Source organism: Lineus longissimus, chromosome 5 (assembly GCF_910592395.1).
Source record: "Lineus longissimus chromosome 5, tnLinLong1.2, whole genome shotgun sequence".
In the NCBI taxonomy this organism is placed as follows: domain Eukaryota; kingdom Metazoa; phylum Nemertea; class Pilidiophora; order Heteronemertea; family Lineidae; genus Lineus; species Lineus longissimus.
Genome location: NC_088312.1, coordinates 3394461 through 3411039, shown reverse-complemented (window position 1 = coordinate 3411039; position 16579 = coordinate 3394461). Strand labels below are relative to the sequence as shown.

The 16579-nt window shown below is 42.0% G+C and overlaps 1 protein-coding gene across 1 annotated transcript; it reads right to left on the bottom strand.

Moving 5' to 3' along the window:
• Positions 1-8145: 8145 nt before the first annotated feature.
• LOC135488698 (DNA helicase B-like) lies at positions 8146-16401 on the bottom strand. The gene is made up of 12 exons (XM_064773403.1): positions 16281-16401; positions 15488-15920; positions 14789-15047; positions 14226-14350; positions 13952-14115; positions 13219-13622; positions 12735-12902; positions 11746-12479; positions 11156-11243; positions 10473-10845; positions 10007-10150; positions 8146-9748 (listed from the first exon to the last, which is right to left on the bottom strand). Exons 2-12 carry the CDS (start codon positions 15657-15659, stop codon positions 8312-8314), a joined length of 4068 nt encoding a protein of 1355 aa, XP_064629473.1. The 5' UTR covers positions 15660-15920; positions 16281-16401; the 3' UTR covers positions 8146-8311.
• Positions 16402-16579: the final 178 nt, after the last annotated feature.

Below are 16579 nucleotides of genomic sequence, written 5' to 3'. Positions count from 1 at the left end.
GGCTCACAGGTATGTCACACTGATTTTAGAAGGCGACCAGTTGGGCAACAGTCCACGTTTTATGAGTTGTCACCAATTTGGAGAGTTTTGCCGTTCACTCCAGCAGAATCGACTGCTCTCCTCATGTCCGAGTTGTGTCTGCAATAGCTTGACTTACGAGTTACTTGAAAACATCTTCACCCATCCTTGTTGATTTCAACAATGAATTCCCAATTTGTCAATCAGTCTTAACACCAGTTGATATTTGACTGCTCTCCTCATGCCCAAGGTGTGTCTACAATAGCTTGACTTTCGAGTTAATTGTAAACATCTGCAGCTATCCTTGTTGATTTCAACGATGAATTCCCAATTTGTCAATCCGTTGATATTCGGTAAGATTTGGCGAGATGCTGTATGTACTTTCGACCACCTGTTGGCAGAGTTACATCTAAGTTAGCTACCTCCGTGAAAGTCCCCGATCTAGCTAAGCCGTGGCATCTCCATGGGATAGATGATGCTCTTTGTACCAGTAGGCCTCATTTGAGTTGCAGTTGTGAGCAGAACACAGATAACACACTTAGAAAATGATAGCAATCTTTGTGTCACTGATGTCTTTTTAGCCTCCAACACCCGAGGACCTCCCAACTCATCGAATGAGGGTGTTGTCCCTCTTTGATGGAATAGGCACCGGTAAGCATTGAATTAGATTGTTGTTATGCGTCTCTGGAGGATTTCAAAACATGCAACTATGGAGTTCATTGCATCAAGGGGCTGGGAGATATGCCCCTGCTGTACTCGGCTCTAATCTGGGCTACATCCGTTCAAAACTATGTATCATGGTGCTTTCTATTTAGAAGATTTTGAATATGACTCATTTTTCAGGAAAATTTGTCCTCGACCAACTTGGTTTTGACGTTGAATTCTACTTTGCTAGCGAGATTGACCAGGATGCAATTAATGTAACAAAGATGCAACACAAAGATAACGTGACCCATCTTGGTGATGTGAGGACTATTACGGCACAAAAGGTGAGGGTACGATATGGGCTAAGATCCTCTTAAGAGTTGGGCAGAAATCCACAGTGGACTTGATCAAGCTGTAGTCAGATTGCAAAAATTAACGAACTATTTGACTGTGAGGAGTAGAATTTAAAAATCTGATTGTGAATTTTCATATGATAGAATGTCACAATCTCTTCCAGCTCAATGAAATCGGCCCAATTGATCTTCTAATTGGTGGGTCGCCTTGCAATGAACTCTCCCTTTGCAACCCAGCCAGGAAGGGCTTGGGAGGTATGTAGTCTCTGAATCATTTAGCTACCCGTTTAATCATTGTGACAACTGGCGAAAGTATTATGTCCCAACTTGAGTAAAGTCTTCAGCAAATATTAACAACACGATTTAGAAGTTAAAGTTCCTTTAAATTTGTGTCCAGAATGACTTGAGGCCACATGTTTTGTGATGTACAATGTCCACTCAACTTGCGCCACCAAAACACACTTCGGGACCAAATCACATTGAGATATGACATGTTGATTTTGCTCTGTCTTTTCAGTGGATCAGCCTTAATTTCTTCCCAACACACTACCCTCAGTGACAATAGCATCAACACGCTACTGTCAGTTATGATAGCATGTCTGTCAGTATCCAATGGACCATCCCCACCTACGTGGTGGTGTTTAAGCGAGAGTCTTATCTCTAGCTAGGAGACATAGCTTTAGAGATATATCTCCATTTCATTATAATTTCAGATGGGACTGTCAGTCTGTTCTTCGAATTCTACCGAATCCTCAACACACTACAGAAGTCAAACCAGGGCAGGCATCTCTTCTGGCTGTTTGAAAACGTCGTCTCAATGCCCAAAGAGGTCAAATCTAGCATTTCAAGATTCTTTGGGGTATAGGAACATATTTATTGTATCCTTGAGCAGATCTCTTAATAGGAAGTGCCATCTATTTTAGGGCATCTAGGTGGGCCCTCCTAGTGGAGACTTCATGATGTTGGCCTACATTGTCAGCAGTTCTGGTCACAGATGATAGAGGAAGGAAATAAGTAGGCAGCATGGCTCTGCCTTCCTTCATTGTACTGAAATCGTAGTGTCTTGGCTGAAGAGTTTTAGCAGGGCCCAGCGCCCTGCTTTTTCTCAATTTTCCCTCTTTTGCCCTGCCTTTGTCATAATTGGCTAATGCATGTCCATTTAAAGTAGGGCTCTACGTACATTCGGCATTGTTTAGGCTGAGCCCTTTTCAGCCCAAACTTTTCAGATCAAGCTGAAAGTGTTAGCACTCAGAGGTCAGAAATTGTATGCAGTTTCCGTTCTTGCTCTTTTCAGTGTGAACCAGCCAAGTTGAATTCCATGTATTTCTCAGCCCAGCAGCGTGCCCGATACTTCTGGGGGAATTTGCCTGGAATATATTGGTCGGTTTCATTTTGAATTTTTTCACTCCCTGATCTTGAGCAAAATGTCTCATGCAGCCTTCATGTTACATCTTGTATCAAAGTTAATGATTGCCACTTTTGAATAGCATCTTTCAATTTTCATCTGTGTCAGAGCGCTTCATGATAACCATCTCTGCTATATGTCTTATTCAAGGTACTCTGGTGTGTCTACTACCAGTACTGTCGTTAATTCAGCACTCCTTGAGCTGGATCGGTGAAGGATGAAGCAACAACCAGCTCAGGGACCCACTACCCACTACCCTTGGACTAAGATTCAGACGTCTTTATACCATACTCTTTCCTCATTGTTCTTTCCCCAGATACATATCTTATCCTATAAGCTCCTTCTTGTGTTTCCACATAATATATCTTTAAATCTTTCATTTTAAGATCTTGTATATACGCTCTTTGTTCCAATTGTATCATGCATCATTCAGTTTCCTCGATTCCTTTTCAGTCCTCCCCAGCTGGACAACTTCACAGAGAAGGGGGCCAACCTGAACAACGTCCTCACTCCATTCTGCAACAGAGTGGCTCGGGTAAGTGATAGACACTGGTACTAGTAGATGATAGTAGGTAGTGTGGTAGGTGGCTCGGGTAAGTGATAGACACTGGTACTAGTAGATGATAGTAGGTAGTGTGGTAGGTGGCTCGGGTAAGTGATAGACACTGGTACTAGTAGATGATAGTAGGTAGTGTGGTAGGTGGCTCGGGTAAGTGATAGACACTGGTACTAGTAGATGATAGTAGGTAGTGTGGTAGGTGGCTCGGGTAAGTGATAGACACTGGTACTAGTAGATGATAGTAGGTAGTGTGGTAGATGTATTAGAATAGGCATTGTGTTTTCCTAATGATGAAGGACCATGAAATTCTCTATGTCCTTTTTCTACCACTTCCAGTTTGAGAAGATCCAGACAGTGACGACGAAGAGTAATTCCTTCCATCAAGGCCACAAAGACTCGAGAGGTGAACTGCCGGTCATGATGGATGGAAAACAGGATGGACTCTGGATTCCAGAGGTTGAAAGGTGAATTTACGTTACCGTGCTACCAGTGGCATCCGCAACTTCCAAAATATCGAGACATTTCAGACCTGGTTAAAAAATGGCAAAATTGGTGTTTGCTCCAATGGCCAGAATCCTGTACTGTCCTGTGTTTCTATGACAGAAATTGATCAAGAAGAAACTTGAGCATATAATAATAAAAAGCAGCATCACATTTTGCCGTTAATTTTTAGCTGAACTTTACATCATGGCTAATATCTCTTCTCAAAAACATTCCAGGCTGTTTGGTTTCCCGTCCCACTACACAGAGATCGGATATCTGGGCCCCGGCAAACGACAGAAGTTGATTGGCAAGTCCTGGAGCATTGGCGTCATACGCTATCTTTTTATGCCGCTGAGACAGTTCTTTGCTCTGAGGGATGAGGTGGAGAGTGGGGAGGTAGAGGGCGTTGAGCCTTGTCTGTAATCCTAATGAATCTGAACCTCTTTTAAAGGCCTCATTCCACAAGGAGTCGTTTTCCTACTGTAGTCGCGGCCCCAGGAAATATTCAAGGCCCCAGCAAGTATTTGTTGCGAATACTTGTTTGGTAGTGGTGTTTTACCTGTATATGGGCTGTGTGTAACTGATGCCCTTCAGCTGGCTTAAACACATCAACACAGTATATTTTTTAGACTTGGACTGTGTGGCTTTGTTCTCAGGTGCTTCTGAATCAAAAACATTCCAGCGAACAGCTCTGACATTTCATTGTGATTTTGCTGCTTATTTGATGTGCTTTATTTTCAAGTATTTGTATTCCTATGTAGCTTTTCGAACAATCATATAGTGCAATATAATACACTTTCAACTCCTTGTGTATGGGTGTTACAGATTATGTATCCTATGGACAATAAATGTTGGTACAGTCAAGTCAGATAAGTTTTACTGTCAGTGCATGGGATACCATGTTGAATCATATTTAGTTTTGATAATCAATTATTCTTATATAAATCATTGTGATGGTCTCATTTGCCACAATTACTCTTTACTTGCATTTAAGGAATATCTGTTGTAGGCTGAAAAGTTATCATGCGTGTAACAGCTTATGTATGCGACAGACAAAAAGTGCTGGTCCAGTCAGTGTCGGATACTGACAAGTTTTTGTATTCTCAATGCATAGGATACCACTTTGAAACATATATAGGTTTGGTTTGAAAGATTAGTTTTTCTTTAATTTTGTATACTGCTTTAAAATCATTCTGATAATCTCGAATGCCAAGATTATTGGAATCTTGCCTTCAAAGGTACGTCTGGTATCTGTGAAATATGCAGTTGCGATGATGTATCAAAGCATGAGCTTTAGTTGTGAACATGTTAAAAAACATTTAATACTCGTAAACTCAAGCCGAGTTAAATTGATATGTGATTGTTATCATATTATATCAGAGCATGTTAGGCTTGGGCCCAAAAATATATTTTGATGAGCTTGACACTTTTATTCTTGAACCATTGCTGCTCGTGACTTCCTCATCTCTCTCATCATGTTGTCAACACAGTGGAGCAGCCAGGACTGATTCGGCCTGGCTGTGACTTCCTCATCTCTCTCACCATGTTGACAACTTGGCAGAGCAGCCAAGACTGATTTGGCCTGGCTGTGACTGTCTCATCTCTCTCACCATAATTATTGTCAACACGGTGGAGCAGCCAGAACTGATTCGGCCTGGCTGTGACTGTCTCATCTCTCTCGCCATATTAACAACTAGACAGTGCGGCAAAGATTGATGTGGCCTGGCTGTGACTGTCTCATCACTCGCATCTTGTGTCAGTACGGTGGAGCAGCCAGGATTGATTCGACCTGGCTGTGACTTCCTCGCCTCTCTCATCATGTTGTCAGCATGGTGGAGCAGCCAGGATTGATTCGGCCTGGCTGTGACTTCCTCATCTCTCTCATCATGTTGTCAACACGGTGGAGCAGCCAGGACTGATTCGGCCTGGCTGTGACTGCCTCATCTCTCTCACCATGTTGACAACTTGGCAGAGCAGCCAAGACTGATTTGGCCTGGCTGTGTCTGTCTCATCTCTTTCACCATAATTATGTCAACACGGTGGAGCAGCCAGAACTGATTCGGCCTGGCTCTGACTGTCTCATCTCTCTCGCCTTATTAACAACTAGGCAGTGCGGCGAAGATTGATGCGGCCTGGCTGTGACTGTCTCATCACACGCATCATGTTGTCAACACGGTGGAGCAGCCAGGACTAATTCGGCCTGGCTGTGACTTCCTCATCTCTCTCACCATGTTGACAACTTGGCAGAGCAGCCAAGACTTATTTTGCCTGGCTGTGACTGTCTCGTCTCTCTCATCATGTTGTCAGCACGATGGAGGAGCCAGGACTGTCAAACAGTTGTGTGAGCTCACTAGAGCTTGCACTTACATATTAGTGTAAAACTAAAATTTATATAATATATATATATGTATATAAAACCGTCATCGGATGCGCATCCGATATGCCACAAGATCCTTCACCGTCAATTCCCTTACCGTCTTCGGATGCGCATCCGATATGCCACGAGATCCTTTACCCTCAATTTCTTTACCGTCATCGGATGCGCATCTGATATGCCACGAGATCCTTCACCGTCAATTCCCTTACCGTCTTCGGATGCGCATCCGATATGCCACGAGATCCTTCACCGTCAATTCCTATACCGTCATTGGATGCCACCAGATTTTTTGTAACTTCACCGTCAATTCCTATACCGTCATGGATGCCACCAGATTTGTTGTCGTTGTAATGGTTTCGGGGATACGACCAATGCATGCGAGCACCGTCAGCGGAACCCCAAACCGCCCTCTCGATCTATCCGTAAGGACAAGCCACTCTCGTGATCGCCACGGTTACGGACTCCGGACCTCCAGACTTTAGAGACCGAGCTTTTCTTTACCTTACAATTACTGTATACTCGGCGCCTATGTGAAATAGAAAGCTATACAACGTATAATATGAATACCAGTAATAATAACAACTTGGTAGTCTTATTATATAACTTAATTACAACAGCGCTTTAAGCAGGCATATCTTCAAAGGATTTATTCCTTCTAGTGTATGCAAGTATAATTCCTCGAAGGAGCAAGGTGCTCCACCATGGGGAGCCGCTATAAAAAGGATTATTTAACTAATTATTATCATTGAATTAACATGCGAACTAAAGAGAAATGGATCATTGTCAACCTATCGTGATAATATTGAATTGCGCACTCCAAAGAACCCACTAATTAGTTCAGCTGAGGAAGACGAAGGGCAGTTCAACAGCTGATTCATTACACATTTGTGGGAGGACATGTTTTGAGGAGATATACTGGTAATTTCATACAATTTTACTCTTAAAGAGTCATAGGCTGAACATGTGGTAAGAAAATGAGATACGTCTTCAATTTCACCAGATTTGCACAGACATCGCATGTTCTCTCAGTCCAGTTCATACCAGAATGTCTACCTGTCTCAATTGTTAGCTTATGGGCTTCTAGCCTTAATTTTGTTATACAGGCTCTATCTTTAACTGACTTTATATTATTTATATAGGGTTGGATTTCAAATTTAACATTAAGATTTTTGTAGACCTCCAATTTTTTTTGGGCAGATATAGCACTAAAAACATCCTGTTGACTAATATCATTTAACCTGTGTTGAGCTAATGAGTAGAAAGATTACCAATTGTCAATACCCGGTATTATCATTTGCTTGAGCAAGCCACATGTAGCCTAGCCCAGAGGTGTCTAGTAATTTTTTCACATTTGCTCATGCCCAACAGTTCTTAAATTGATTAACCTTACTTGTGACATTGGAAGCATCTAAAAGATAAGGAGCAGCCGGGCCTGGTTTTGGCTGTCTCACCTCTCATACCGTTTCGTCGACATGGTGGCCAGAGCTGTCTGATCTCTCTAATACTGCAAAGGCGACACCCTGAGGCAGATGAGACAGCCACACCTAGACCGAATCAGACCCGGCAGCTTCTCCGTCTTGCCAACACGGAAGTGAGTTGATCCAGTTATACCGTATGGGCAAACCTGTGGCTATGGGATTATAAGTTGTGTCTCATCTCTCTCACTGTGTTGGCAAAGAGGTGGAGTAGTCAGGATCGATTCGGCCTAGTTGCAACTGTTTCAACTCTCTCACCCGTGTTGGCAATACGTTGGCGCTTGCGCTACCATGCAGGTCCGTTTTGTCTGGGGACTGTCTCAACTCTTTCGCCGTGAGGACAAAACTGTGGAGCTGCCTCGTTCGATTCGGTCTGGTTGTGACTGTCCCAATTCGTTTACCGTGTTGACAAAATGATTGGGATGATTCCAATTCGGTCTGGTTGCGACATTCTCAACGATCTCACCATATGGACGTAACAGTGGAGCTGCCACATTCGGCTCGGACTGGTTGTGACTGTCTCAACTCTTTTACTGTGTTGACAACATGATTGGTCCGATCTTATTTGGTTTGGTTGTGACAGTCTCAACTATCTCACCGCATGGACAAAACGGTTGAGCTGTCCGGTCCGATTCAGTCAGGTTTTGGCTGTCTCCATTCTCTCACCATATTGGAAAGATGATGAGGCTGTTAGGTCTGATTTGGTCTGGTTGTGACTGTTTAATCTCTATCACTGTGTTGGGAACATGGTGGAGTAGCCAGGTCTGATTCAGTCATGATGTGTGACTAATAGAATCAAATTTTAGCAGAGCAAAAATAAGAGTGCTTGTTATAAACATATGAATTATATTTTGCGAGTAATTCTAAATCAAAAGAATATAACATGTTTTATATCACCCAAAATACAATATGGCCTACATGCATATTAGTTGATAGCTTAGCATGATTAAAAATGAAGTCACCAACTTTGAATTTACACTTAACATGAGCATGACCTCAGTTATCCTTGTTTGGACTGCACTGTTCGTGCACCCAATGACGCTTCGGCGTCTCTTCAATAGTGATCATATCCACTCCCCTTCTTATAGGGCTCAAGCAGTTATCACAGAAACCGCCATAAGCAGCAAGCTTACGCACCTTTGGGCTTCGCATCACATTGTCCAATGGACACCCTGGCCTCTTGGGTGAGACCAAGACATTTTGGTTGCCTACCAGTACCGATAGATCAGGAGTAAGGTTACATGTAGTACTGCTAGCACCATTTATTGGTGATGAATTTCTGCCTACTAAGTCAGGAGAACCAGGACTAAACAATTCTGGAGACATGTCCGACATACATGTAAGTCTCTGGTGAACTGGTGTCACAGGATTTTGCACAGCATCTTTAGAAATTGGGCCCAAATCTGATGACATTTGCAAAGCAGGAGGTCCTTGGAGAGGAGGAGTAACCAAATTCTGCACCAAGTCTTTTGAATTTCTGTCCAAATATGAAGACCCTTTTGGCACAGATTTCTGCTGATTACGAGGTATAACAACAGTTGTGACAAAGCTTTCACAAGGACTGGCAATGAATGGAAGATCTCTTGTTTTACACACAAAGTCAAAGGGAATGGGATTCTCATCCTCATATTCATAGTTGAAATCACCTCTCTCCAAATTCATATCTGGCGGGAATAACTCCTTGCAGGGTACGTGACAAGCAACTTTGACCTGATCAGAGTTAGGTTCAGGTTTTAATGTCAATGAAGGACTAGATTCTTCCATCCAGTCAGAATTCGGCGCTGATGATGTTTGCGTTGCCTCAACAATCGCATTGATCTCCTCCACCATACTGTCGCCCCATTCAGAGAAAGTCTGGCTATCATCTCTGAATGAATTAGCACCAGTTTCCATGGCAGAATTCAAGCCAGCAGAGTTCACAAATTTATTGTTAAGAGAAGTGAAATGAAAGGTTTTTGGCAGACCACCCATTGCAGTCGAGCCATGTGCGTTTGAACTGGCAAGTGGTTCCATGAGTGAGGAAGAACTGGCAGTAGGCTTCACAGCTGCCAAATCAGAATCGTCAACTCCGCATGCTCCTCCTTTTGAGTGTGTATCAGCACCAAAAATTTCAACATTCACCGCAACAGAATCATCAGCTACCTTCTGAGGTACCAGGCGTTTGGGAAATTGAGTCTGTGTTGGACTCATTAGGGCACTTTGCATGAAGACTGTAGCATCATTTATGCCGTATTCCTCCATTTTCTTCTTGATTTTCTCTTTGAGCGTGGTGCGACGATACCTCGCCGGCCTCTTGATCGCAGCTTCTAGCTGCCCCGGCCGTGACAGGATATAAAGATGTTTCTTTCCTCTGGTAACTGCGGTGTACACGTGCTGCCAGTTTTCATAAAGGGAAGAACTCACAATGTAGACAATCGTCTCGGCCTCTGAACCCTAAAATTCATTAAAAGATTTCATTGAATAGAGTGATACAAAAAAGTACTTGTAGGGCCACTGAAAATTAGCATCTGTGTCTTGACAAGTCTTCTTAACAAAGGATGATCAGAACTTGTATTCATTGAAAAAATATTGGCATGGCAAAACTTCCAGTTAATGGAATTGTGATATTGAAAAAATACTACACTACTTAGGATCAAATCAGCATCAATCATAATGAGAGGGCCTAGGGATGGCAAATCTGACTAATCTTACCTGAAACTTATGGATGGTGTTAGCCCAAGCATGGCGAATCTTGCATTTGATCTTGACTTCCTTAAAGTTGACCTTGACCTGTTGGAAGTCATCATCGAGATGGATGTAACGCATATGTTTCCCTTGTTCTTGCAACTCACAATCCTAAAAGGTGAAGAAAAGATTTGATATCATCAAATGTATCTTCGTTATTTGTGATCTGAGATAACAAAGAAAGAAAGATCTTCTTCTCCTTCAGTGTCTGGAATTTTCGAAATGCACGTTAAACAGTAAATCAACTTTTGGTAATGAAATTGGCAGTCCTAGAGAGTTCTGCCGTAGAACCCCAGAGTTTGGTGGTCAGGGTGGTGTCCTTTGGCCGAGGGACAGACCAGCACTTTATATTGTCATTTTAAATAATACCGAGCAATTTTGCTGAAAAAAGTATCATTGAGAGTTCTTTTCAGGTTTCCTTATGCGCACTCACCTCTTTAATGAAGTATATCTCTCCATTACAGAGTCTAACAACACTGTCATCCTTCTTTGCATCCTTTTTCTTGTCACCCTCCTTGTTTGCCTCACAATGTGCTCCGCCAGCCTTATTCTGACCACTCACTCGTTTCCTTATACCACTGGCAGAGGGTTCATTGGCCTTGTTGCCTGGTATTGGTATCTCCACATCGTCCCCATTAGTGGCGTCATCAGGTGGCTTGATCACCTCGAGATAGTTTGTGACATTGCCATTTTGGTTGCAGGCGATTTTGTCCCCGATTTGGAAGTCTAGTTTATTTTTCGAGGTCCTGGTAGTGTGTTTGTTATATGTCTTACAGCATATCTCGTTGATATTGGCACATGTCGTCCTGGAAATTGAAACTGATCAGCTGCACAACGAAAAAAACAAACTTGGGCCAAGGACGACGAGGGAACTATTCCAGAGGGAGAGTCAGCAAAGGTATTCAGTTTTAACACCCCTTTATTCATTTCAAGTTAACACCAAAAGTTTGAGCCTTCTGTAAGTGTGTCTGTCGGATGAGATTCAAAAAAGTTGTCATCCCTGGTAAATGTGTGTCTTTGCCATTGCAAAAAGATCCTGTACAGGGGGTAAAGAGTAACCTGCGCTGAAGTACATGTAGATAATGAAATTCACATCCCAACAGGTTGGAATCTTACCTTTTAAAGGAGATCATTTGACTCGTTTTATCACACTTGAGACACTCTTCTCTATGCAGTAGCTTTTTGACAAGGGCATCCAACTCACCTGAAAGAAGGAATAGAAGAAGATTGAATTTAAGAACATGTATGTTTTATACAATTTGGACATTCACTTTGAACATCAATCTGTGACCGTTGGTGACAAAAGGTGAGATGTGTGGATATGTCATGGTTGATGTTGGCACACCACTACAATTGTTGCACCAGCATGCCAAGACAAAGTTCACATGCCCATCACCAACCAGGAAAAGCCAACCAAAGACATCTAGTCCTCACACAGAGGAATAAACCAATCAACAGGCAGAAACTAACAATAAAGAAGCTTCTCGCCCCAACTCTCCCATTCTTCTGATTTGGCAGCTGTGAAGCCTACTGCCAGTTCATCTTCACTCATGGAACCACTTGCCAGTTCAAACGCACATGGCTCGACTGCAATGGGTGGTCTGCCAAAAACCTTTCATTTCACTTCTCTTAACAATAAATTTGTGAACTCTGCTGGCTTGAATTCTACCATTGGAACTTTCCTGAGGACACTGAAAGCAACTTACATGATGCATCCTCATCCTTATCCACTTGGCCTTTAGCACCAGCAATCTCACCTCGTCCCTTCTCATATAATACATGATGGAAGTTCAACTGCGAGTTAAACTCTGGCATGACCTGATTTGATATTCTGGTGGCATTGTCGACGATGAGCTGTGACTCTGACCGATGGTTTGTCCGTAATTCTATACTGACGCCGACAGATTTGAAAGCGGCAAAGACGTCGGCTAAGAAATTCCCTGAATCAATCGACGGCAACTGTTTGATATCTCCGAGTAATATGATCTTCGACAACTTGCTTTCCTTCATCAGAATGTCCAAGACGTCATGAAAGATCGAAACGGACACCATACTGGATTCGTCAACTACAAGCACCTCCACACCAGCAAACCGCCAAGGACCCACCCTACTTTTCGTCCAAAAGCTGTAGGAGACCTTGACAGTATGGAGTGTGCAGGCATCCAGGTGTGAACGTCTTTTCAGCACACTTGCTGCTTTACCCGTCGGAGCAGCAAGAAGAATGTTGAGTAACCCATCCTCTTTTGAATCGGAATCTTCCTCCTCCTCACCTCCTTCAACGTCATCATTTGATGCCGAATTTCTAGATTCGTTTCCTTTTTCCTCACCAGGTGGCATACACTGTCCTCCAATATTGGACACGGTCCTTTCCATTTCAGACACCTGCTGGCTCAGAGCCATATCATCCATTTCTTCTGATTCATCAAACATCTTCCTCCGGCTGAAAAATAAATCACATGATTTAAGAACTTTTTGAAATTTCTAAATATTGATTGACAAGCCAATTTGCCATTTGCGAATATGTTATAAACTTACAATAGTATAATGTACATTAGGCATGAAAATGCTCCAGTTAACAATCGTATAGAGACTATGAGTGATAACACAATATTGGTGACAATAAAACAATGAACTGTGACTCGTAATTCTAAAATTGACAAACATAAATTTACCAGACAATCACAGTGATACTTACACGTTAAATTCTTCACTCTTCAACCTCTTTGCATAGTTGAGTGTAGCGCTGACTGTGGTTGTCTTTCCACATCCTCCCTTTCCAGAGATGACCACGATAGGGTGCTTTCCTATAGCCTCTGCCACCTTCATCTGGTCGGGATCTCTTCTAACACCTTCGAATTCTTCACTGGAATGGTAAGACGGTGGCAATACAATTTGCCTGTTGTTTGCAGGCTAAACAGTCTAAGGAATAACAGAACTCATGTACTCGGAACAATATGATAAAGGATATGAGTTTGTTAAGTTATCTGACTTTTCTACTCATTGTTACATGTATGTCCAAGCACCGGTATTTAGTGTACAAAAATGCACATTAACACGGTACACCTTATTTTCGATGCTGGGTCGTTGTTTTACCAAGCAATTTCACACTCTTTGCATTCACTTTAATTTGATGCATTGATACTGGACTGTCTTTCTACCACGTATGTCTCCTTACTTACCTCTCAAAATCCACATCAAATGTGTAAGGTTTTTCCTCATGCCTTTCCATCAGTTCTAATAGGTTATCCGATATCCCGTTCTCACACTTCCAGAGCCGCAACAGGAAGTAATAGCTGTAAGGTACGTGTATTTCTTTCTTTATTACTGACTTGTCGATTAAAAACTGGATTGGAAGGTCCCAACGTGTGATCTCATGATCTAAATCTTGCAAGTAACTGCATTGATCTAAGTCCATCTTCCGAGAATAAGTATGTCCGTTCTTTCTGGAGTCGTGTTTCATGGTGTTGTATATTACGAGAGCATCTTTGTGGCATATTGAAATCTTTTTGAACAGGCCAGTTTTCATCATGGTCTCAAGGCTGGCTTCAACGTTATTATCTTGGTGGTATTTGGTTCTTAGAATCTTTAAAATGAAGGAAAGAGCCCGGTAAATAGCATCAACTAAGAAATAAAGGATAACAATGCATTTATATTTGCAACAGGAGTGCAAAAAGATCAATGCTCACATTGGTTCGCATAATAGTTGATATTAAGCATATCAAAGCATACTGAAGATCGAGAGATGTTTGTGTCTTTAATTTTCTCATTTCTCATGTTTACTCCAAATCACAAACAGATATGGCCATGAAAAAGAACATCTAACTGAATTTACAGTCACAGGTACGGAAACATTTTAATGAAGCCCCATCTTCAGCAAACTTTTTTGATTTGAATGGTAACTTAGTTACTTACCGGAGCAAATCCAAAGACATACGGCGCGTTGTAAATTGCATCTTCTAAAGCAATTAAATCTAGTTCTTTAGATGTCTCAATCATTATAACAAAGTGCTTTGGAACCAGCCTGGGAAGGTAGCGGAAAAGTTGCGTATACACCATACTACGGAGAACAAGTTGTCCTGAGGAGGAAAATTAAGAAAATAATTCAGAAATAAGTAAACACGAGGATTATACATTGTACCGGACAATTACACGGTTGAGAAATTGAGTGAGTGCCGTATGTTCTCACCTCCATATTTGACTGTCTCTATCAAATCATGTCCAGTTTTCTTGGCTTCTTCTGATGAATCACAAAACTTTTCCAACAGTTCCATCAAATTGGTGAAGGAAAGCTTGTCAAAAAGACCTTGATTCCTGAATAACATGAATGTGAACGGAAAGATTTAGTCAAGCACTTCAAGAATATCAGGTGTCATCTATCTTCATTCATAAGAAATTCCAAAGGGCACACCACAAAGGGCCTACGAGTTATTACTGAAATACATTGTACTGTTGAAATTATTGTTGAAAGTGTTTTTAATCCTTCAGTGCATTGAAAATGCACAGACTGTACAAACACAACCTTGGTAGAGGGATTTCCTAAAGCAATATTTGGAGTTACATGTAGTTTCAAAAGTGCCAATTCTGCAAGCCCAGCATGCTCATTACGAGCCAATCAGAGGGTCTTTTTTCGGGGGTTAGGTTGGCCAAAATCCGACTTGGAAATTGGTGAATTACTACAAAATGGTCTTATTGAGCACCCTCCTACATGTATTTTATTTCAATTGAAGATTCATTTTTACTGATGGTTACCTAAGATAATCATAGAAATTCTGCTTCATTTGCTCATGACATTCTATGCTTTGTAGAAACATAGGGACCAACTTCTCCGCAAACACTCCACCATCATCTCGTAGACTGTATTCAGGATGTCCCATCAAATATTTAACGGGTTGCTTGGTTTTTCTGATTTCCATTTTCACCTTCCACCAGGGATCAACAAGTTGGATGCGACCGATGACATTGAATTTGTTCCCGAGTTTACCAGATGACTTAATTTCTTGGAACAATGCTGTAAATAAAAAATAAATGAACTAGTCAGACAATGAGACATGTTGGAAAGGTGACAATGCCAGGCATGCTAGATTTCAAGTCATTACACGTCAATTATTAGCATTTTTGGTGCATTTAGGGTCTCTTTCTTACGGTACTATACATGTAAATGACTCGCTTTATAAATATTTTATTAAATTTGAAGTCAGTGAGCACTCTGCGCACATTTTCGCTGTTTTTTTGTGATGCAGACATTTTCCAAAGCCTCTTCTTCCTGATCCCGAGTCTTCCATTTATTTTGGCACTTACTTCCAGCATGCATCCAGGCACCACTGACTGGAACTGCTGGGTATAAAGTTGGAGGGTCTTCCTTCAATACACAAGACTAGTTAAATAAGATTCTCAGTAAGCTTGCGAATGATTCTCCAGGGTGAAGATTTTATTTGAACACAAACACACCTGTCCTTTTCCTCACTGGCTTCAGGCCAAAAGGTTGTCCACCAGTTTCTTCATCAGCATCCAAAAAGGACGCCTCATCATCCCCAGAATCGGCATCACTTCCATCTCCATCATCATTCTGTGCAGTCGTCTTATCAACCACAAAATAACCCGAAACTATTTCAGTTTCCATGCTCTAAAGTACTCTAATTGGAACTTTATGTCTGCTTGGTAGTCTATTCGCCAGAAGATACCAGTGCAATCGCCAAGAGCGTGAAGACATGAAGACAGTCGGTCCCAAAGGCACAACCTGTCCTCAGTTGTGGGGTAGGGCCTACCAACTAAGTGGTCCAGTTACCAGTCAGACAAGGATCCTGTTTTGCGAGTTATTGCTACTTCTGGCTGTACCGTCGCTACTTTTTGCTGCGTCACTGGATGTCCCAAGTCATGCCCGCTGAAACAATGAGTAATCATATCACGTTGTTGTGGTGATAATCTACACAGCCTCTTCGAAATTCCCACAGCCCGTGATTTTACTTACTCTACTGCCCCTCCTCACAGGACCTGAGACGCCTATTATATACATTCAGAATTATCGCGGACGATGAGAAGACGCCACAAGGCAAGCAGACCATTCACACCCCAAGACAATGTGAATGTCACAACCTTAACTTACAGCCAAAGAAGAGAGTCGTTGGCATGATGAAAGAAACACTTGAACAATATTGAATTGGCTAAATAATGAGACGAGGTGTTCTCTCCGAAATCGACCAAAAAGTCCAAAGGTTTCGTCTAAAAACAGATAACTGCTTACACACAAATGGCAATGCAGGTACACTCAACGACAACGGGTCATTGACAAGGTCGGACGTCAGTTCGCCAAGAAAACGAAAGGAATTGAAGGATTCATTGAATTCATCAACACATCATTGGAGTTTCTCAAACCTAGCGCGCTACTCAATAGGGGGCCTAGGCGGCTAACAAGAAACCTAGAAATTACTGGAATTTTGAACTTATTTTTCTTTTTTCTTTCGACTTTGTCTAATTCCTCCGGAACCGGGCAGTGGACTAACGTCTCATTAGGGAGTTTTAGTATTCATGCGCGGCCAACCC